Source organism: Aedes albopictus, chromosome 2 (genome assembly GCF_035046485.1).
Source record: "Aedes albopictus strain Foshan chromosome 2, AalbF5, whole genome shotgun sequence".
NCBI lineage: Eukaryota > Metazoa > Arthropoda > Insecta > Diptera > Culicidae > Aedes > Aedes albopictus.
Genome location: NC_085137.1, coordinates 430839021 through 430861378, shown reverse-complemented (window position 1 = coordinate 430861378; position 22358 = coordinate 430839021). Strand labels below are relative to the sequence as shown.

At 41.4% G+C, this 22358-nt stretch overlaps 2 protein-coding genes across 2 annotated transcripts; one reads left to right on the top strand and one right to left on the bottom strand.

Annotated features, from left to right (window-relative positions):
* Window positions 1-4257: 4257 nt before the first annotated feature.
* Window positions 4258-7325, top strand: LOC109414738 (intraflagellar transport protein 88 homolog). The gene is made up of 5 exons (XM_019688570.3): window positions 4258-4562; window positions 4623-5435; window positions 5495-5839; window positions 5901-6849; window positions 6914-7325. Exons 1-5 carry the CDS (start codon window positions 4410-4412, stop codon window positions 7051-7053), a joined length of 2400 nt encoding a protein of 799 aa, XP_019544115.2. The 5' UTR covers window positions 4258-4409; the 3' UTR covers window positions 7054-7325.
* Window positions 7326-16880: 9555 nt separating this feature from the next.
* LOC109426951 (uncharacterized) lies at window positions 16881-19555 on the bottom strand. Its single transcript, XM_029874023.2, has 4 exons — window positions 18837-19555; window positions 18183-18775; window positions 17868-18048; window positions 16881-17807 (listed from the first exon to the last, which is right to left on the bottom strand). Exons 1-4 carry the CDS (start codon window positions 19395-19397, stop codon window positions 16974-16976), a joined length of 2169 nt encoding a protein of 722 aa, XP_029729883.2. The 5' UTR covers window positions 19398-19555; the 3' UTR covers window positions 16881-16973.
* Window positions 19556-22358: the final 2803 nt, after the last annotated feature.

Genomic DNA, 22358 nt, shown 5'->3' with positions numbered 1-22358 from the left:
CGGTAGCTGTTCGGTTTCCCAGATCCTGACTATCAGCCGATGCAAACAGGTGGCCAACTTTTCTGGGCCCATCTTGATGAGTTCAGCTGCGATACCATCCTTACCAGCTGCTTTGTTGGTTTTGAGCTAGTGAATGGCATCCTTAACTTCCCTCAGCGTGGGAGTTGGTTCATTTCCGTCCTCCACTGCACTGGCGTCGTCGTTTCCTCCGTTGCCGTGGGCTCCCGTGCCTACGTTCTCCACGCCATTCAGGTGCTGATCGAAGTACTGCTTCCACTTTTCGATCACCTCACGTCCGTCCGTCAAGAGGCCTCCGTCTTTATCCCTGCATATTTTGGCTCGCGGCACGAAGCCGTTGCAGGATGCGTTGAGCTTCTGATAGAGCTTCCGTGTGTCTTGGGAATGGCACAGCAGTTCCATTTCTTCACACTCCGCTTCTTCCAGGCGGCGCTTTTTCTCCCGAAAGAGGCGGGTCTGTTTCCGCTTCTGTTTGTAAAGTTCCACGTTCTGTCGAGTCCCATGCTTCAGCAGTACCGCCCTCGCTGCATTCTACTCCTCCTCCAAAATCGTTCTGCACTCTTCGTCGAACCATTAGTTTCTTCGATTCTGTTCCACCTGTAATTCAGCAGTCCTCTAGAGGGGCCTCATCGAGCTCGCCCTCGTCTGGTAACGCGGCCACGAGATTCTGGGCGTATGCTGAGGCGACATCCGGTTGTTCCAGTCGCTCTAGGTTGTACCGTGGCGGTTGCCGGTACCGTACATTGTTGATGACGGAGAGTTTTGGGCACAGATTGACCATCACTAGGTAGTGGTAGGAGTCGATGTTGGCACCACGATAGGTCCTGATTGCCGCCGGTCAATCAGAACGTGGTTGATTTGAGATTCCGTCTGCTGTGTAACGATTAGGGAGGCTGTGTTCGAAAAAGGTGCTACGTATGGCCATATTTTTGGAGGCGGCGAAATCAATGAGTCGTAGGCCGTTTTCGTTCGTATGCTGGTGGGCGCTGAACTTACCAATCGTCGGTCTGAATTCCTCCTCCTGGCCTACCTGACCGTTCAAATCTCCTATGATGATCTTGACGTCGTGGCTTGGGCAGCGATCGTACTCGCGTTCGAGCAGCGCGTAAAATGCGTCCTTGTCATCATCAGTACTTCCGGAGTGTGGGCTGTGCATGGCCCTTGATCCTCAACCTGCACATTCTTTGGTCGATCGGCCACCAACCAATCACGCGCCTCTGCATATCACCCATCACAATGAAAGCTGTTCCCAGCTCGCGTGTGTTGCCGCAGCTCTGGTAGATGGTATGATTACCTCTAAACGTTCGCACCATAGATCCTGTCCAACACACCTCCTGCAGCGCTGCGATGCCGAACCCGCGGTCCTTCAGTAGATCGGCGAGTATGCAGGTGCTCCCAATGAAGTTGAGAGATCGGCAGTTCCACGCACCGAGTTTCCAATCGCAAGTCCTTTTTGTTCGCTGGGGTCGTTGCCGTTGGTCTCGGTTCGTATTATTCTGTTGCTGATTTTCCGCTACAATGGTTTTCTTACGGCTCGCTCGTAGGGCCTGACACCAATTCCCTACTTTCCGGAGGACCATAGTGCACAGTTGAGCTTAGAGTCCTTCCCTGGCACTCGGACGTAGATCAGCCGCCCCTAACATGGGGATCAGACGCTGTTGTGAGCCGCTCCTCCTGGAGAACAGACGCTCAGGTTTGCCGAAGCAAACCCCCCCTTCCCTGTCAGCCTACGACCAAAGTTCCCACCGGGGTTGGTTACCCGATCTTCCCTAAGGTTGCTCATAGTTTCCGGCCGGTACCGCGAGGAGGTAGGGATAGGAGTTGCTGGGCAGAGGCTAGTGGATCACAATGGGATCTGAATTGCGCAGCATACCCAGCCTTTACCGTGTCAACAATGAATTTATGTGAAGTTTCATTAATATTAACGAGGCATTGGATACTCTTTTTCAAATGATATTTAATAACCAACTGATTGAACAGTAGTGCGAATGCGAATAGAAGTGCCAACCAGTTCATATCAGAATGCAGATTTATTATCGCGCAGCCTTTCTCGAACTCTTCCAGTAATCATTTCCATCTCCATTCTATTTCTTTTGTACCGCTGAAACAAACTATTGTCAAACCGTTACTGTTTCATCCGGGTATCACACACAGTGTCGGATTTGGGAGGGGGGGGGGCAGGGGGCCAGGACCCCGGGCCCCCACATTTCAGGGGGCCCCACAAAATTTCACTTCGCGAAAAAAAAATTGCAAGAATCTTCTCTTAACTTTAGTTTTGTCATTAGAACTTGAAATAACTGTCTACTGCATTAGTTTTGTGATATGTTGTGATTCTTTTGAGAAAGACTGGAATTATTTGTCCAGCGATTAATTAAATTTTTAATTTTGCCTTCTAGTCTTATTAATATATTTCTTTGTGCAATTTCGTAAGAAAACTTGCCGTAAATCATTAAAAAAAAACACTTCGACTGCTAGATGAACTGCTAAACTCTACTCTTACAGAGTCAAAAAGTTCTGAAAAAGTTGTTTTTATTTTTCTGTCTAAAGCTTATGAAAACATTTTGTAGAATTTTCTATAGATCTTGGAAGAATTTAAGGATTTTTTTCAAAATTTAGAATTATTTTTGAAAACTTTGAACTTGATTTTGCTTAAAAAAAATGGACTGAAACTCATGAATATTCATGCTAGATTTACTAAAAATAATTAACATTTTTGTGTGCTCCAATACAAGTCAGCTGTAACAACTTGTAAGCTGTCCATTTCGATTTACTAAGGGGAGAACATTAAACTTTTGATTTTTTTTTTTGAGGAAATCTAGCATGAATTTTGATGAGATTTTTTCTACTAAACAGATTAGCGTACTGAAATAATGGCGAGCTAAATTGGCGAACCAATTGCTTCTGATTTTTTTTCAAGGAATCTATTAAATGTATCAAGATTCAATAGATTCTTTGAGAAAATTTTAGAAGAAATTGACTAAAAACTCGTCCGGGTTTCCGCCGAAGATTTTCACGAAATTTAATAAAAAAAAACTGCATTGGTAATTAAATCAGAAATTCCATCAAAAACTTATCATGGATTCCCTCTAAAATTTATTCAGCATTTTCTATCAGAATTTCTTTTTTTGAAAAATCGCGTTAAAGAACATTTTTGTTAAGTGTTCATTTTTTATGGTATCCAGAGATTGCAGCAGGGATCCGCCAGAAATATCCTTTGTATTTCGTAAAAACGACACAACCGATTGTGATACATATTTTACTAGAAATTTCTTGAAAATTTCATTGTTTTTGTGTTATGAATAAATTTAGTAGATGTCAACATTATTCATAGCTCTGCTAATTGTTTTAGATTTAAATACTCTTACAACGACATAAATACCTTCAATAACAAATTTGCAATAATCATTATTTTTTTTAGATTTTTTCCATGTTACATGAGCAAAAGTGTATCCTTTATATGAAGGGCCCCCACAACATTGTGGCCCCGGGCCTCCACATTCGAAAATCCGGCCCTGATCACAAACGTTTTATTTTACATCTCTGGCCTCTGGGCTCATAACCTGTTGGGCTATTTATATTGGAAGCGAAGTGAAAACACAACTTAAAGCCATGCGTAGTTATTAGCGGAAATGGAAAACTAAAGTGAACAAGAACAACATCACGGCATAAATATCACAAGGCAGGCTAGTAACATATGTAAACATCTATTTTGGACGTAAACATGTGACGTCGTTCTTATCATCTTTCACGTTGATCAAATTGGTGTGGACTAGATCGCCTATGAACGATTTGAATTACGTCATCAAAAAACTGTCAGATTTCGGGAATATATCACCTTCTGTACACCGTGGAACAATATTAAATGCCAACTAATACTAGTGCTACATCTACAAATCAGCCTACTGTGACTATATTTAAAATGTTTTACAACCATCACTGAAACAATAGACATGGACTTGTACTTCTATTACTGAAACCATCACTATTCCCACAAAATCATCATAAATATTTCTGTATACCATAAAAAAATGACTTCAACCCCACAATGTTCAGAATGTAGACTGTAAATGGTAATTTCAACTCACATTCGTTTACACACCATCGAAAGCCAAAATATGCAATGCATGATATCTTTCAGACATGATCACATATCAAACAGCTTGTAGAATGGGTGTAGAAACGGTGCATATTCTACGCAACACGTGAATGCATACCACATTATAAATTTGTTATTGAGTGGCAACGCATGCGCAATCATGCAGTTTTGCCTCCCTTCATCCCCGATGCCATTCAACCCTCGATTACGGTCCGTTACTATGGACAACTTCGGGTGGCCAAACAAACCAACGGATACTGATTTTCGTTTTCTCGGCGGGATAGTGTTGTAAACCATGAACTCCGTCCTCGAGGACGACATTTACGGCGGATTTTCCGGCGTTACGAACAAACTATTCAACTACGACATCAAGGAGGACAAGGCGTTTCAGAATGCAGTGAAAACTTCCAGCTATGGGAAGAAAACTTCGACACCGAAGTTCTATTGGGTAGGTTTTTTTTCACATATGAAATGCGGATGTTGTCGCCTGAAGATTGCTTCTTTTCAGAATGGGGACAAACTGGGATCGGCGGATGCCTCGGCCACTATGGCGCGGCCTTCGACGGCCATTCGAGCCGTGGGATACTCGTCGCAGAGCAGCAAGCTGTTCGATCCACTGAATCAAGCTGCGAAGAAGATCGTGGTGATGGAGAGCAAGAAAGAGGAAACGCCCGAGCAGCGCTACAAGAACATGGAAACCAAGATCTACGCCCTACTGGAGGAATCCATTATCGCCAGTACCGGTCCCAAGCCGGACATGTCGGCTGGATTGGCTAAGGCGAAGGAAGCCTCGGCAATGGATCGAACACTGCTACGCATGAGGGACCAAGATGGCGGAACATACACCCATAACTTCGACCTGACATTCTTTGTGTTGTTCAACCTGGCCAACGTGTACGCCAAGAACGAGATGTACATTGAAGCCCTGAATACGTACACGTTGATGACCAAGAACAAAATGTTCCCCAATGTGAACCGACTGAAGATCAACATGGGGAACATCTACTTCCAGTTGGGGCTCTACACCAAAGCGATCAAGATGTATCGGATGGCGTTGGATCAGGTGCCCAGCAATCAGAAGGAACTCCGGTTGAAGATCACCCATAACATTGGAATATTGTTCATCAAAATGGGACAGTATTCGGATGCCGCGACTAGCTTCGAGTTTATCATGTCGGAGAAGGGTGATCTGAAGACAGGACTGCACTTGATCTTGTGCTACTACGCTCTTGGGGATGTAGAGAAGATCAAGCACGCTTTTCAATTACTGCTGGACATTCAGATTGATTACTTGGAGGATGATAAGATTTTTCAGACTAACGTGAGTATTTCATAAAAGAAAATTTCATATAATGAAGACTGATTGCTCATGTTTTCCAGTCCAATCCATCGTACGAGTACATCAACGAAATGATCAAGTCCGATGAGCTGCACGTCTACGAGCAAAAGATACGACACTTGGCGGAGAAGAACATACTGATCTCGGCCAATCTGATTTCGACCATCATTGACGATTACTTCAACGATGGTTACAGCTGGTGTGTGGAAACCATAAAAAATTCCTACTTCTCATCCTTGGCCGTAGATCTTGAGCTGAAGAAGGCCGTTATCTATCTGAAGCAGGACGACATCCAGCAGGCGATCGAGACGTTGAAGTACTTTGAGAAGAAGGAGTCAAATATCGCAATCAATGCTGCGATCAACCTCAGTTTTATTCATATTTTGGTATAGTTCATTACTTTCCTAATGTATTTTTATATAACATACAAAAACATTATAATTCTAGAAAAAGGACATCTCCACGGCAGAAACCTACGCTGAAACGGCGAAAAAGATCGACAGTTACTGCCCGGCTGCATTCATTAACAGCGGAGTTTGTAACATGCTCAAAAATGACCTGGAAACGGCCAAGCTGATGTTTCTCAATGCCTTGGACATTGACTCGACTTCATTCGAAGCACTCTATAACATCGGATTGATCTTCAAGAAGCTCGGCGACCATAACAACTCGCTGCTCTACTTTCGCAAGATCATTTCGAATCTGGGTCACGAGCAACACCCAGAGGTTCTGTACCAAATTGCCAGTCTCTACGATCTGCTGGGTGATGTCGGAACTGCCCTGGAGTATCATCTGCAGCTCTTGAGTCTGGTCCAGCAAGACAACAAGATAATTCAGAAGATCGGTGAACTGTATGAAACGGACGGCGAACGCCAACAAGCCTATCACTATCATCACGAGTCTTATCGTATATTCCCGATTGAGTCCAGCGTGATCAATTGGTTATGCTCGCACTACATAGAACTCCAGGTCGTCGAAAAAGCAATCGGCTTCTACGAGAAGGCCGTCCTGAAGAACCCTCAGGACCCATACTACCTTCTACGGATCGCCGGTTGCTACCGCCGTATCGGCAACCAGCAAAAATCCTTGAACCTGTTCAAAATGATCCACGAGATCTACCCGGAGAACGTGGACTGCTTGCGGGCGTTGATCCACCTGACCCAGACCCAGGGCAACAACGAGCTGTGCGAGCGGTACATGAGCGAACTGCAGAAGCTGGAGAAACAGAAGGAAGTTCGCCAGCGGATCAACACCAGCAGACCGCCAACGACGGCGAGCAGTTCGCGGATTTCCAGCGGAGAGCATGGTGCCCGATCGGGTGGAAGAGACGGATCGGACAGCTATCAACCGCCGGGAACTGCCGCTGGAGGGAACAAGAGCTCGGATGTTTCGCCAGGTTTGATGAGTTTTCTTCGATAACTACTCTTAAAAAGGTTGCATACTAACAGAATTGCTTTCAGATTATAACGCAAGTGCCTACGGTTATGCGGATCCGTTAGGACCTCCACAGGAACGACCACGTACGGGAATTCGCAAAAACCTTACGCTGGACGATGATTCCGATGAGGATATCAATCCTTACGATTTGTTGCCGGTTTAAGGAACGTTTGGAGCACAAAATATTATATGGCTTTAAGGAACCTAAGCGCCCTCGTCAGATGCGCAGGCTTGTCCTTATTTTGTAATACTACTATGTAGACATTTTGTAGATTTGAGACATATGCAAATCTTAAAATAAATTGGACGTAGGTATGTTAATCTCAAAATAAACAAAAAATATTGATGATATAATGACGTATGCAGTTATGTTTAGTAGTATTTGGGTAGTTTAAGATGAAACCGGTAGGGCATTTTCAGAACTGCTGAAGGAACACCAGGGGTAATTCCTTGAACAGTTCTAAACGAAATCTTTTGACATTTTTTGGGAAATTTCACAGATAAGTGCTTGAAGCTTGAGCAATGCCAAGATTATTAAAATTTCTGCCTTTTATTTCTTAAGACCTTAATATTGATTGATTTCTGATGAAACTAATGGTCTTTTTGTGGCAAGTCTAAAGGTATATTTGACACCCCTAAAATATATATTAGAAAAACCACGGGGTCAGTTTTGAGTATCTCGGCTGAAATGTGATCGACTCACGGGACTTTGTTCGATTTCATGCTACGAATGTTTGTTTTTATCTCCTGCAATGATGGAGCTACGGTGTTGACTGTTGACACGGGTCATGCCTATTTCGGCGAGATAGACCTCCATGTTATCATCACCTTGTAGTTCCGGTTCGTAATCGTAATCGTACATTGACAAAATTAGTGCCCAACGTTGATGCCTGGATACCGAAATCACTGAAGTTCCTTTTCCAGGGTTGGGTATTGCTGTGAGTTCTCCGATACTTTTAACTTCTGATACGCACCTCGTAGGTCGATCACGCAAAAGAAGTTACAATTTGCTAGTCTGGCAAAAATATCATCGATTCTCGATAACGGGTAATATTTCGATCGCAAATGAGGGTTTATGGTTACCTTACAGTCAATGCACAGTCTCAAGCTGCCATTGGACTTGGGTACAACAACTTGGGGAAAAGCCCACCTACTGAACGCGACTTTTTTCAAAATATTTCCCTCACACAATCTGTTCAACTCTGCTTCAATAGCCGGTCGTTGCTGATAAGGAGGTGAATAAGCAACGTAAAAAATCGGAGTTACATTCACGTTATTTTATGATAATCTCCGCAACAAAATCGCGAATTGGAGTATTATCGTTGCAAATCTTATTGGGGTATTTCAGTCAAATAAAATCTAAAAGGGTATTTTCAATACGGCTCATACTCACGATACTTTCCTTGTACTTACTGCTCCATTTTGACCAAAGGACGGCTATCCACGTGTGCTCCAGAAGAGGTCTGAAGCCTTTGCTGCTTTCGATCACCACCAGCGCGAGTCTCTCGGTCGGACTGTTCACTGTTCACATGTCTCACGGTCTATTTCGTATTCTACCGGACGATTTCCACAAATAACGTTTCCGTCGCTTTGTGGCTGTGCACTAAAACAGCATTGTTATTCATCGAATTTCACTGCATCCGAAGGTTAGCGATTTCTGCCGCCAAATTTTCACCAGCACCAACCGTTCCTACGGTATGGTTATTCCACGAATCCTGACTACCACTACGATTCTACCTTGCACTTGTCGAGTAATATACATTTGCTCCATGGCCTCGCTTACCACACGCATAACAATTTCAGATTCTTGCTGGACAGGACACTTCCCCCCGACTCATTTTTTTTTTCATTTTTCACACACACACACACACACTCGTTGGCCATATTGATTCTTCGGATCGCCATTGCTGTTCCCGAACTTCGAACGGCTTTTGCTACGACCCCGATTCTGTCTACCGGATCGCACCACGTGCGCATCCAACACGTTTTCCCGCAATTTATTATCTTTTTCTGCTAATTCTCACTTCTTCGTGCCTTCTCGAAGGTTAGATTTTTCTGCTTGAGCAGATGAGTACGAAGCCTGCTGTCGTAGGTTCCGAACACGAACCGTTCTCGGAGCACTTCCGTCAAAAAATCTCCGAATTCACACTTCTTCGCAAGAGCTTTCAATTCATGTTTCAATTCGACCGCGTATTCCGACACTATCTCTCTCTCTCTCTTCTTGGCGTAACGTCCTCATTGGGACAAAGCCTGCTTCTCAGCTTGGTGTTCTATAAGCACTTCCACAGTTATTAACTGAGAGCTTCCTCTGCCAATGACCATTTTGCATGCGTATATCGTGTGGCAGGCACGAAGATACTCTATGCCCAAGGAAGTCAAGGAAATTTCCTTTACGAAAAAGATCCTGGACCGACCGGGAATTGAACCCGTCACCCTCAGCATGGTCATGCTGAATACCCGTGCGTTTACCGCCTCGGCTATATGGGCCCTTGATTCCGACACTATCCGACACGCTTTTTGGTCTGCTTGATGGAATCAATATCGCTCTGATACCTTATTCACATCCGGCCAGAAATGTTTCTTCAGCGCTGCCACTAAAGCCTTCAGTACACGCTTTGCCAACTTTTCCGCACGCATCAACCAACAGCAAAGCATATACTTGACATTTCCGATGATTTGTCAATGTTGAGACCACTAGGGGTAGGCGGGGCAATATGGACACCCTAAGGTTTTTGCCAACTTTACCTGGCAAGATGTCAAAAAGTTTAGTTTTTTGATATATGTATCCTTTTAAAGTCTATTTAGCATCTATTGCATAAGAATGCTCACGAAGTAAAATGATTTATCCATTTCAAAAAATGTTATAGAAAATGTTTAGTTTTTCATGACCGTCTTCAAGCATACGGGGCAGAATGAACAGCCCCATAGGGCAATATGGTCACCATGAGACTTTTATAAATTTCGTACATTATTTACACCTATAAAGTCATTTCATAACAAAACAACTATTGTGGATGAATAGTACGCCGAAGTAGTTCATTTTTGTTCAGTTAATTTAAATTCAGGCTGTTTTGGATAAAGCTTCGTTTTTTTCGGCATGTACAGGTGTGCCTAGAACAACTATTTTCCACTGCTGTCGTTTTTTGACCAATTTGTTTCACCCTATGTCTACTATAGTGAACTTTTAACAGGAAATATACTGAAATTGAAGAACTTGGTTGGTTTGTGGTTTAAGTTATATTTTTCCCTTGCCGCTTCTTTCAAAAAGGTGAGTGTCCATTTTGCCCCGGCAGCAGAAGATATTTCCAAACTTGATTTTTGATATAATAAAGAAGAAAATATAAACATATTAAGCATGTGGATACAGCAATACTATTTGCATGTGTTCTAGAAATATCAGGTTTTAATCGACCTGCAATAAATTAATCACTAAATCTTATTTTAGATGGTGTGAAAATTATAATTTCCATGCACAAAAAACGGAGGACGCAACTTTTTCGTGTAAAATCAAGTATAATTTTAATTTCGAATGTTTCTATCCTGAAACTACGTTTTAGACAAATGGACTATATTCTCCATTCATTGAAAGTTCAAAAAAGTTCGCATATTTCAAAATATTGAGGGTGTCTATTCTGCCCCGGGTGTCCATATTGCCCAGCCTACCCCTATTGGCCTGTTGAATTATGCGTGCGGAAAAATTTGCACACTTGGCAAAGCGTGTACTGAAGGCTTAACTCCGCGTATGTCTTGGTACTTGGATTCACCGGTTTCAATAACTTCTTGAGAATGGCGTTTGGGCTGTTCTTCTTTGGCCATCATGACAAGCTACACTGAACAAACTTCGTCACGCGACACGTGCTCTTCAAAACTGGACACGCTTTTGTATCGACTATCCCCGGCAGCTGATTCAATTAACCACACATACTGAGCAAACGGTAGCACCTAACCTTACTTCGTTTCTATGCGAGCCACGCGGTCTTCACTGTTCAGGTACACTTTTGATCGTCTCGGAGCTACTTTTTTCAACTTAACCTCATCACCAACTTTTATTGTGTTTGGGGATTTCGGCACACGCACACGCGGTATTTGTTCTAACTTTTTTATTCTCACACGCTATACCTACTTACACTTGTTGTTCGCTCGGAGAGCAATAGATAAAAGAGGCCTTGCCGTGGCTTGGTTTTATACTATTTCAGTAGGGTTGCTTGATTCGACACAGGGCGGAAATGAGTAACCGCTCAGTTTCATGTCTAGATCATAGATGGCAGCATCCATTTGTTACGTAACGCTAAAATTTACATTTTTCATCCACCCCTCCCTATAAACATTTTCGCCCATAACCTATTGGAGATTTGGCCGCAAGGAAGAGATTTTTTTGGGAGAATATCAAGGAGAAAACAATACGTGTGCTTTAGTTATAGTTGAACTAGGTACTACTGAAATATCTTTATTACAGCTCTATAAACTATTTACAAGTATGGGAGCTATGGAAAATACAAATGCATATTGACCTCGGTTGCATCGATGCTTCAACACGCACTAGGGCGGCGTGAGATATTGTAGAGGAAGCGATTGTTGCCGGTATTTACTGCGTTTCTGCCTTCGACGGCTAGGTGGACTCACACTCTTTTGTCCCGTGAGTGTTTCATTTTCTCTTCAAGAACCGAATAAAACTGATGGGTTACAACTTTGTTTCCTCGTGTTTTCGCTCGCTCTATCGCGGCTCTGGCGATGCTTCGTTCCAGAGCGTTAATGATTAATCATAAATTTAATCATGATTAATGATTAATGATTAAGATTAATCAAAATCATTAATCATAATCACAAAAAAATCTCATTTAATCATTAATCATTAATCTTAATCACACTGTTTTTGTAATCTAATCATTAATCAGTAATCATAATCATGAGAAAAAATATTAATCATTAATCATTCATCACCAAAAATGATCCATCATATAAAATATATGATCCAATTTAAATTGGTTCAAATGCTGTTCTGAATAATATAATTTATGATTATTTTTTCAAAAATCCCCCGGACAGATTTACCTTTTACTTTTTAAACTTCAAAAACATGTTAAACAATATATATATTTTAATCATTTCCAGTTTTTTGTGATTGATTAATCATGATTTTTAATCAATGAGCCATTTTTAATCATTAATCATAATCAATAATCACAGACAAAACCAACTTTAATCATTAATCATAATCTTTAATCATCCTTAAAATCAAATTAAACATTAATCATAATCAATAATCACCAAAATTTGAATTTTATTCATCAATGATTAATCATGATTAAAATTTTTGTTAATCATGAACGCTCTGCTTCGTTCTCCTATCAACTTTTTTAGAGTGCGTAGCTCCATTGATCTTCTATGCTACCACCTTCCGGAATCTCCGCAGCGTTTAGTTTCTCGATGAAAATTTTTTTCACCGCAGCGTTTTCCAGTCGTTTTTTCGTCATGTCGATGAATCCTAGCAATACGCAGCCGGGTCCAAGGTATGTTTAAGGAAGGTACAAGAATATCGGCAATCACATGATGCGGAGTGAGGTAATCAGCGGGGGGCAAGAGGATGACAGCTGGCGAGCCAGCGAGCTAACTGGTTTGTTTACGTGATTTCCCCTCAACTTGTTTCTATAGAGATGGGGATGTTCTTTTCATTGTTTATTTTTACCATGTACCTTCGTTGTGTGCGGTGGAGGGTTGTGATAACACGACTTCAAATAAGAAGCATCACGCCGTAGTTATCCACCGATTCCCATATGTGCCATCGAAAAATACCGGAGCTTAGTTTCCGTTCGCGGACGCGGTGACGGCTGGATTCACAGAAGAATCAAAGGATCTAATGCTGCAGAATCTATCCGTGCGGTTTTTGAACTGACGGAACCGTGCCGGGCCCCAGCCGTACCCCGGTCATCGATTTCTTTCTAACGCTATCTATGGCGTGCTTCTCATTAGCCCGGCCGGGACCCGACCGAGCCCCGGAACAGTGTGATGTGAAACACGCCATAGTAATCGCATGTAAGTAATCGATGACCGGGACACGGTCCCGGCCCGATGTGATGGGAATAGCCTTTTAATCATTTCGTCCATTCCATAATCATGGTTGTATAATTTCAGGTTGAAAATCATTTAATTACGGCTCTTATTACACATCCACACACTCTTTGGATGATGACAGGAGGCAAGAAAATAAAGTGGAGGGGAAAATTTAGTTTGAAATTTCATGGCATGCTTGTTTATTTTACCAAAACAAACTAGCCAGCTGTCTTTATACTATTCCAATATGGCGGACTGAGCAGTTTAGCATATTGGATTACCTTCCTTTTAAATACCTTGGCCGGGTCTATCCGATGAGGAGATGATGGTCGGACGAAATGTCGGCGCGTAACGACGAAGCATTGGTTGGCGCGTAACATTATAAAGTTTTCGAACCCATATTCTGACTCTGGTCACAAATATCCTATCATTATACCGCGGAGGCACCAAACATTGCGCATTTGGGTGATAACCACTCCTTCAAAGCCATTTTTTGAACTTTTATATTTTTTCCTTCATGCCCACAATCACTTTTGTGGAAAAAAGTTTGCATTATGCATCAGCAATATTTTTTGACGTTTTTTTGAAAATGCGCAAAGTTAAGCCGTAGGTGGGCAAAGTATGGTGCGTTTACGGTAGGATCTCAAGTTTCATACGGCATACCCCAATGGCAAGTTGTGCCAGTTTACCCAGCGGCTCGCATATCGGGATGAGAAATCTCAACTCGAATGAGAGGACTCCCCGAGAGAATTCTCTCCACGATATTCCAGTCGAGCAGCGTCACGTCACTACACTCGTAGAATGAGCATAAAGATTAATACCATGGTTGTTAACCGATAAACAGCGTTCGAAATGCTCACTCATTCTCACGAAAATCGAATTCTCCCTCACGCCAGTTTTCAGCGAAAATCTGGTTTACGAAAACTCCCTTACGAAGAGGTGAACGAAAAAACATTTTCACTCACTTCCAGAGCTGCGAGATTTTTGATTGCTCGATCATGTTGTCTTTACTTGACTCCTATGACGACAACTACAGGGCTGTTACAAAAGTGTCGATTCAAAAACCGCAAAATCCGCGCCAAGCCATTTGAAATCCGCGCCATTCAAAACATATGGTTTTGATGACTCTAATTCATAAAAAGACATAATTTTTCAGAGGAAATTAACTATTCATAACTTTTGTTGCACTCTTGGTAAAGAGAATTTCGACAATGATTTTTTCATAAGGGCCTAACTGACTTGATCGATTTCTCTTTTTAAAATTTTGAATTAATTTTTTTTGATAAATTGATTTTTAACTATCACTAAACCATGACTTTGGATGACAACATCTAATTCTAAAAAGAGCATGCTGCAAACAGGCTTGTTTAATTAATTGGAATAAAAAGTTTTGCATCAATAGTTCTTTGATTGATTATCAATCAGGCTGTCTACTATTTTACGAAAAAAGGAGCATTCTTGGCGAAACTTTTGAAATAATTTATAATCAACATTATAATAGAAACCCTGAAAACCCAAAAGATCATTTAAGAGAATTGTAAGAAAATTTTCTGTTTTTTTTTTGAAAGAATCATGGAACTTATTATGTAAAGATACAAATTGAGTAATAGTAGTGAAAGTTATTGATTAAAACACCACTAAATTTTATTCCCAAGGTTGATATTTATGAAAAAGAAAACATTTCATAAATAAATGTCTGGCAAATGTTCTGAATATTAAGCAAAAGATGTGTAGAAAACATTAATTCATTGGAACATGTATGATAATAGTTTCTTGCCATACAACACCCTTGGAAATTCGGTGAGGGTTTCAGCAAGAATGTCCTTAGCCTTAGGATTAAAAAAGCTTCAACGATTTCAAAGTATTCTGGATTATGTATTCTGCAAAAAAAATCCTTCAAAAATTCTACCAAAAAAAACCTTTACTCTTTTTAAATATGCCTGCAACACCCCTGTCAACGAGTGCTCCGATATACCTAAATCATAGTTTTTAGCAAAAAAAAAATAATCCGGCAGTAGTTCCACTAATAATTGACTCAGGAATTTCGTCAATTCCGTCATTCTGAAACTCATTCACAATGAATTAGGCAAATTTTGCGTGTTGAAACAAATTTCTTATGATTAATATTATATCCAAAGTTTTTCAAAAGGTTCTTCCATGGAATTCTCTAAAAATACGATAGTAAAAATCTTCAGGACGTCTTATCTGATCTTTCTGTTTTAATTTCTTACGTAACACACAGTCTTCAAAACCAATAAATTTCATTACGAGATTCTTTTAAATTTGACTAGAAAATTCAACCAAATGTTTCTCCAAACTTCCGGCAGACGTCTTTTACAAATTAAAAAAAAAATCAGCTTAGAGGAGGTACGAAAAGTCGGTACAAGATAAAAAAAAGAAGCTTCCAGAATCATGTTTTTTGAACCCCAGGCATGACTATTATTGACTATATTTTTCGCCCCAAAATTTAAATTCTATCCAACATTTTAGCCAAGAATTGATTTCGGAAAGAAATTACTTCAAGAGTTTGACTAAGAAATTCAGAAGAGGATCTTCTTCGTTTTAACGAGCGTCTTAATCTAGCACTCCAATGTTTTTTTCGCAAGTACAAAATCCCACAACTCTAATTTGGATATGTTATTTTTTGTCTGATTGCGTGGAGTTCCATGTCTACATGTTTGATGTAAGTGCATTTGAAAATCATTTCCGCAAAATCCGCGCCATAATTAACAAAAACGCGCCAAATCCGCGAAAAACGCAAAATCCGCGCCACCTGTAACAGCCCTGCAACTATGGTAGCTTTTATGGAGCAAATTTATTCCCTCTTCTGTGTAGTTAGCGTGGTAGTGTGGTTAGAGTGCGTGTGTCGCGTTTGATTTTAGCTATGTTCCAGGTTCGAATCCCGTGGCGACCACAATTTTATTAACCCTCGAGCAGTCGCGTCTTTGACTACCTGCAGTGATGCCGCGCTCACGCTGTGCACCACAAGCGTGCATTTTTCATGGTGCGTGTACTCAGTACACGACGCGACCGCTCCCGGGTTAATTTGCTTTGAAAATCTTCTCGTGAGAATTTGGTGAGTGAAAATTTGGCAGAACGAAAAAGAATTATCCGCTGGTTGAAGTGATTTTCAGTGAGCACTTCGTTACTCTCCAGAAAAGTAGTTGGAGAAGAAAGTGTTCCTCATGCAAAAAAATGAAAATAAACTCTCCCGCTGGCTTGAGAATAGCGTATTTTCGTATCACTGAAACGAAAATTAAGAACCCTGCCGATAAATAATTGACAGTCTACTTTATGCAAACGCCATAGAGATAAAGGTCTATAACAACAATCAAACGATGAATCAACTAAGACTAAGAATGAAGTTAGCTTTATCGCCGATGATGTTTCCGCCTGAAGACGTTCGACGATAAATGATAACAGACGTTAACCTTATTGGCAATCACTGATAATGTAGGTATCCATCAACAACCTTGGTTAATACATTTCAAATTTCAATTCTTGTCCGTTGTTTCGTGCTAGCAGTCGTTGTTATTAAACCAGTTCGTAACATTTCACTTTCGATTTTTCAAACGCATTTTGGAATAAGATTCCAAATTCATCGTTATAGGGGCTGTCTTACGGTAGAGGAGCTATTCATATGCAGCCGCTAGGTGCCAGAACAGACCCTTCTTCGAAAAATATATTACTCGGAATAACCTTTAGATACCTATGTTCTAGGAAGAATATCTCTAAAATGCTTTAAAATGTATTCAGAAAAGTTTTTTTTAAGCTACAGAACTGCAGAACTTTGATAAAAAAAAATAAAAGAGGCCAATCATATCTGGGACTGAATGAATAAACGAGTTTGAAAACAACTGCGTAAAAAAGTATAAAAGTATTAGTTGCTACATTAGCATATGCAATTCTTTCAAATCCCATTCTACAAACATTATGAAATCGAATAAATAGCTCATTATATTCAAGCAATCAAAAAACATATCGAACTATCACTTGGATGGAATGACAAATAACCCCTAACCCACATTTTTGTTACTCACAATCTAACATTTCGTCGATGGTCGCCAGATACCGGCGCCAAGGTGCGAACAGGTCCCGTTCCACCTGGCCGGCTGTACCCGCTTTGGTCTGAAGCCACCGTTTCATCAACAGCAAATGCTTCACCTCGTCCCGGTAGTGTGTGAACAGGGACGGAGTGACACAGATTTCCTCCAGGATAAGAGCAGGCGAATCGCACGAAGGGACACCGGTTTTGCGTCGGATAAGCTGTGTTCCACTGGTAACGGGTTTTTTTACCGGAGATCTCGGTTTCCGGCGGTTGCCGGGAGAACGCTTCTTGGGACTCGAGGTCGGCGCTGGAGAAACGGGTTCCGAAGTACGTTGCAAACGTTTGAAGTAGGTTTTCAGCGGATAGACCTGCATATAGGCTCGAAAGGCTATCAGCAAAAGGTTCACGTACTGAGGTCCGCTGATTTCGTGCGCAGCTTTTCTCTGCTTTCGCGGGTCGAGAAATGGGAAGCGATCACCGGGAGATGCCACTTTGTCCGGAGGATTATCTAGCCGAAAACCTTTCCACTTGCCCTTGACCAAATGCTTCAGATAGGAAGCAGTGGAAGGAAGGTCTACCGGAAGGGGTGTCAGCTTCTGGATTAGGTCTCCGCCCAGGAGCATCCTCAACAGTGGTGAACGCATCTGTTCGATGGCTCGTAAACAAAGCGACACACTGTAGTAAGTGGAAGTTTCTAGGTGGCGCATGATTTGCTGGGAAAAGTAACGGGTGTTCTGCTTGATACAAGGATACTCGACCGATCCGTTGTACTGGATCTCGGTTAGGTTGATGGCCGTGCCGATGATGGATAGCAAACGCTGAAAATGACAATTTTAAGTGAGTTGGTGTTCCAGTTTGGAAGACTGTTTTAAGCTTACAGAGAGCGTCTGAATGGCATCTTTGGGATAATGAACGGCGGTCACGTTTACATAGAGAGCAATTATACGTTTGATAATTGAATTCACTTCACCAATGGTTGAGTTCTCGTTCCACAAGAGGCTTGCAATGAGAGGCATCCGATTGGAGTTGACCATATTCTCTTTCACGTTATGTGGGTGCCTAGAAATATTGAAGAGAACACAAATTTATTTAAAATAACTAAACATATTATAAGAACTTTACAAAGATGGAATGATATCATCCATTTATGATGGTTGGACCACCGTCAGCACTATATATTTGCTGTCACATACCTCACAATCCACATGGTCAAATCATATTCTAAAATTTTGACCAATATTCGCAGCACAAGAAACAGTCGATCCAGCTTCTCCTCACGAGATAGCGCGTCAAAATCGTACTTCTGAATGTTCGCTTGTTCCCACAGATGGAAATTCGCTAGCGATCGTTCATTGTTGCTAAACGTCCTGCTCAAATTGCCTGCCTTACCACTGTTCTGTTGACTTTCCACGAGCTGCTCCAGCAAAAACAGAACTACTTTGAACAGGCCCTCGCTCCGATCATACCGCTCGAAGCATTCCTCTTCCAAAACTCCAAATACTACGCGTTGATAGGCACGCTTCAAATCCAACCAACAGGGCGGAAATTGGTCCACCGTTCGATCGAGAATGTCCACCGTCTGCAGGAGCACCGACCGGACACTGTAATTGGCATTCAGCTGATCAGATGGTTCGTTAATGGTCAAAATCAGCTCCAAGGATTTCACGAACAGCGGCCCATCGATGAACTCGTTCCGAAGCAGCGCCTGTTCTATGAATCCGAGAAAATGTAAAGGGCGATGCTCGACCAGCATCTCTCGGGTGTCCTGTTGAATGCGTTGGTTTACCTATAAGAATTAATTAATCATATTAATAACACCTAGTCTAAATTACTTGCAGATATCATACCTTCCGAGCTTGATTGGCTCGCATGGCGTGCAACTTGGCACACCGTCCGACGTTCCTCAAGCAGCCAGGAACATCATCCAGATTGACCCGATTACCGACATCAAAATAATGCCGCCCCAAAACATCCTTCAGCTTGCTTATACCTTCCACTATCGCGTCCACCTCATCTTCTTTTACTCGCTTCGCTTCGACCGGCCCATTTTCACTTGGCTCCTCCGCGACCGTCTTTTTCGACGCAATCTTCCGCTTTCTTCCAGCCACTTCGACGGGTTGTTGATCGACGATGTTGGTGATGTTCTGCAAACGTCGCGATGACCGCACTTTACTGTCGTCGTCGATCTGCAGCTCCGTGCGGAACTTTTTTACCAGCTGTCGCTGCTCGGAGTCATCTTCGTTCGAGATGCTGCTGCTGCTGCTGCTGGATTGTAAAACACAGGAGGAACGCTTTCCCAGCCGAGTGGGTGCACCGCCGTTGCCGCCACAACCACCCACACACTCCGCAGCAAATTCCGAACGGTTGACAGCTGTTGCGGCTCGTGTCTTTGATCGAGTTTTGGACATAATACACACCAGTAGAAGTACGCTGTTATCTATCTGAGCACGGAACTAATTTCACTAGATTACACTTATCACTGAAGTACTTTTATTGCGAAACGATAGATACCTTCCTTGACCCGATTCAAAGTGTATACACTAAACGGTTATCGTTAATAATAAAGCTAAATTACAAATTACAAAAAAAAAAAAAAAAAAAAATTACCATCAGCAGCTGCTACGCTACAAACACAAAAAAATCGTTTCTGAAAATCCTGTTGCCGCTTGCTTGGTCGTGATTCGATTTTTTTGTTTACCTTTTTTCAAAACAAACTTCACAGTAGATCGTGGTCAACTGTGGCAATCGATTGGGTTCGATACAAAGTCGTCGAAAGCGAAATTCTCCGAACAAATAAAATTTAATGTCGTTTTCGTTTTTGCGGCGGTGCTATTGTTCGTGCGGTTGAAAATCGGAATTTTCGACACGCGAAATTTGATTTTTCTGCTAAACCGTGTGTCTGACATACGTCGGGCACAGTGCGCTGGATAGAGGGCCAGGTCCGCTGTCCAGCGCACTACGTCCGACGTTACACTGAACGGCGGCTTGCGGTGAAAATTACTATTCTGAGGGTCAATTTAAATACACAACGCCATTAAATTTGTGCAGACTGAGTTTCGTTTCAATTCAACAGAATTATGTTTTCAATTTTACCATGGACTCGATTTTCAATTGAAAAAAGTTTCTGTTGGCAACCGAACTGGAACCAAGAACCTTGACATCACCAGGCTCGCACGCTACCACTCGGCTATCGAACCGGTTGATGTGAGAAGAAAAAAAAACGCACACAAGTAGCGTTGGTGGGTCGATGATCATGTTTTACCATGGTAAATTTAAAAACATTTTTATGCTTGTCATTACTACAAGCCGCCTTTCAGTGTAGGTTTCACGCATGGGGTGGGACACTCATTGTTCGGACACGTAGAAGTTCCTTGGAGCAGCTTTATCTTTTGGAGTGCAGCTCAAAGCTGAAATTTATTTATATTTTAGATGTATATATGTATAATTAGTAAATATTTGTCAATTTCTTACATTCAGTCTTCCCTTTTATGCGTGTATCCGAATCAATATCTATAATTCACGATGGTAACAAACCTATGATGCTGCTGAAATTCCCCTGTAAATGAACAACGACTTGGTGCTAGTGACGGGTATAAAATATGGGCAAATCTATGGAATTTACCTGATAAACACTTATAGTTAGCCTAAAGTGATTTGGGGGGCTCCTTATTCCTCTGATTTGGGTAATCCTATCCTTATTTTAGAATAAAATATTTCAGAGATGTTTAGGTTCTAACCACCAAAATCTTGCCCTAAGGTTTCTTACCAGCAATGTTGGCGAATACCATAACAGTGATACCCGCGGAATTAATGAACTTTAGTATCAGATTTTATCGAATTCAAACCCTAAGGGTAACTACTCTAATAATCCAAATTAGTTTGAGGGAAAATAAATTGATCGAAATATAGCATCAAACACGTTTCACACTTTCGCATTATTTTTGTCTTCTCGCTTCTCGCTGACGTGTAATGGTTGACGTTTTTCGCATGTCGAAGAAGGTTTGTCATCGAGGGCTATCTCAGCTGCAGCAGTGGTGCCAGAACACTCATTAATATTGGCAATAATATTCCATTAATATCGATTAATATTATATTACTTCAGAAATATTAATGATGCACATTAGGTGGCTGTGTTTTTTTTCATACACACAAGGGGCTACTGACATATGGAGGTAACTATTTTGAATTCAGTTCAAAATGGTAAGTTTTTAATTTTGTATTAAATTATTTGATGTATACCAGTTTATTTTTTTATTCACAGACTAACCAATTTCTGGGAGGTCAGGGTAGTGTGAAAAATGGGACCCAAAATACGACTGATTTCATTTATTCAACAAGGCAACAGCATCGGTCTACGATCGAGACCATTGCCGGTTGGAAAAAGCCTACCTAATCGATTTGTGGGAGCCGCGTTGACTGATGACTTCATCGAGGCCAGCCAGAGGACCGAAAGCATCCCGATTTCTGTACGGAATGTGACCAACGCTGATCCGCTAAATGGCCACTAGTCTTTAGGAATGAAAAAACTTTATGTTGTACAAATCACATGAAATAAACCTTCAAAGTTCTACTGCAATTAAGTTGCCTTTACGCTTTTACTTTTGCAAGAAAAATGATTATTGTGATAAGCTTTCAAAATACATACACCCTTACATGGATGTTCATGGGTATTCCGGACGAGACGATAGATGGATCACAACAGCCAAATATACATGTGACATCGCCCGGAATACAAATTACTTTCGGCTTGTAAGTAATTACTTAACTTGGTAATTTTTGGTAGTATTTTTTTATGGGAACTCGGATTGATTCCGAATCTTTAGCTGGCCAAGGAAGGTATCAGGTAAACGAGTCTCCTATCAACCAATGGTGAAATTGAAAGTCGTGTTTTAGAGCCCAATCTGCTCTTTGAACATCCTTGAAGTTGAAGGTTATCCATCATGGATGTATTGCTAATTGAAAATGATATACTTATCCAGGCTCACATCAAAAATGACTATCTGGAAGTAGAAGAAATTAAATCACGAAAACAAAAATATGCTGCACATGGCACTTTCAACCGGTTCAAGTGCCCGAATTATGTTGGTTCTCCTAGTTTGAACATGATAATTTGACAGTTACAAACAACGGCAAAATATCAGTGAGCTCTTGGATAATATTTTTTATATCAGCATTAATATCATTAATATTTGTAATACAAAATTGAGTGTCCCACCCCATGGTTTCACGTATGGATTTTGAGAAAATTCGATTGTCGGGTGTGGGGTATCTTCGGGTTTCAACCCGCATAGGAAAATACAGTGTACCATAGACTCCAAACAGTAAAACTGATCTAACTGTTAAGGTTACACCACAAACTTATTTGTCAT

Coding starts and splice junctions, on each gene's coding strand:
- LOC109426951 (XM_029874023.2), bottom strand. CDS start 19,397: ATGTCCAAAACTCGATCAAAGACACGAGCCGCAACAGCTGTCAACCGT. Junction 18,049..18,182: donor TTGACCATGTGGATTGTGAG/GTATGTGACAGC, acceptor CAATATTTCTAG/GCACCCACATAACGTGAAAG. Junction 17,808..17,867: donor ATGCCATTCAGACGCTCTCT/GTAAGCTTAAAA, acceptor TGTCATTTTCAG/CGTTTGCTATCCATCATCGG.
- LOC109414738 (XM_019688570.3), top strand. CDS start 4,410: ATGAACTCCGTCCTCGAGGACGACATTTACGGCGGATTTTCCGGCGTT. Junction 5,436..5,494: donor ATAAGATTTTTCAGACTAAC/GTGAGTATTTCA, acceptor CATGTTTTCCAG/TCCAATCCATCGTACGAGTA. Junction 5,840..5,900: donor TCAGTTTTATTCATATTTTG/GTATAGTTCATT, acceptor TTATAATTCTAG/AAAAAGGACATCTCCACGGC.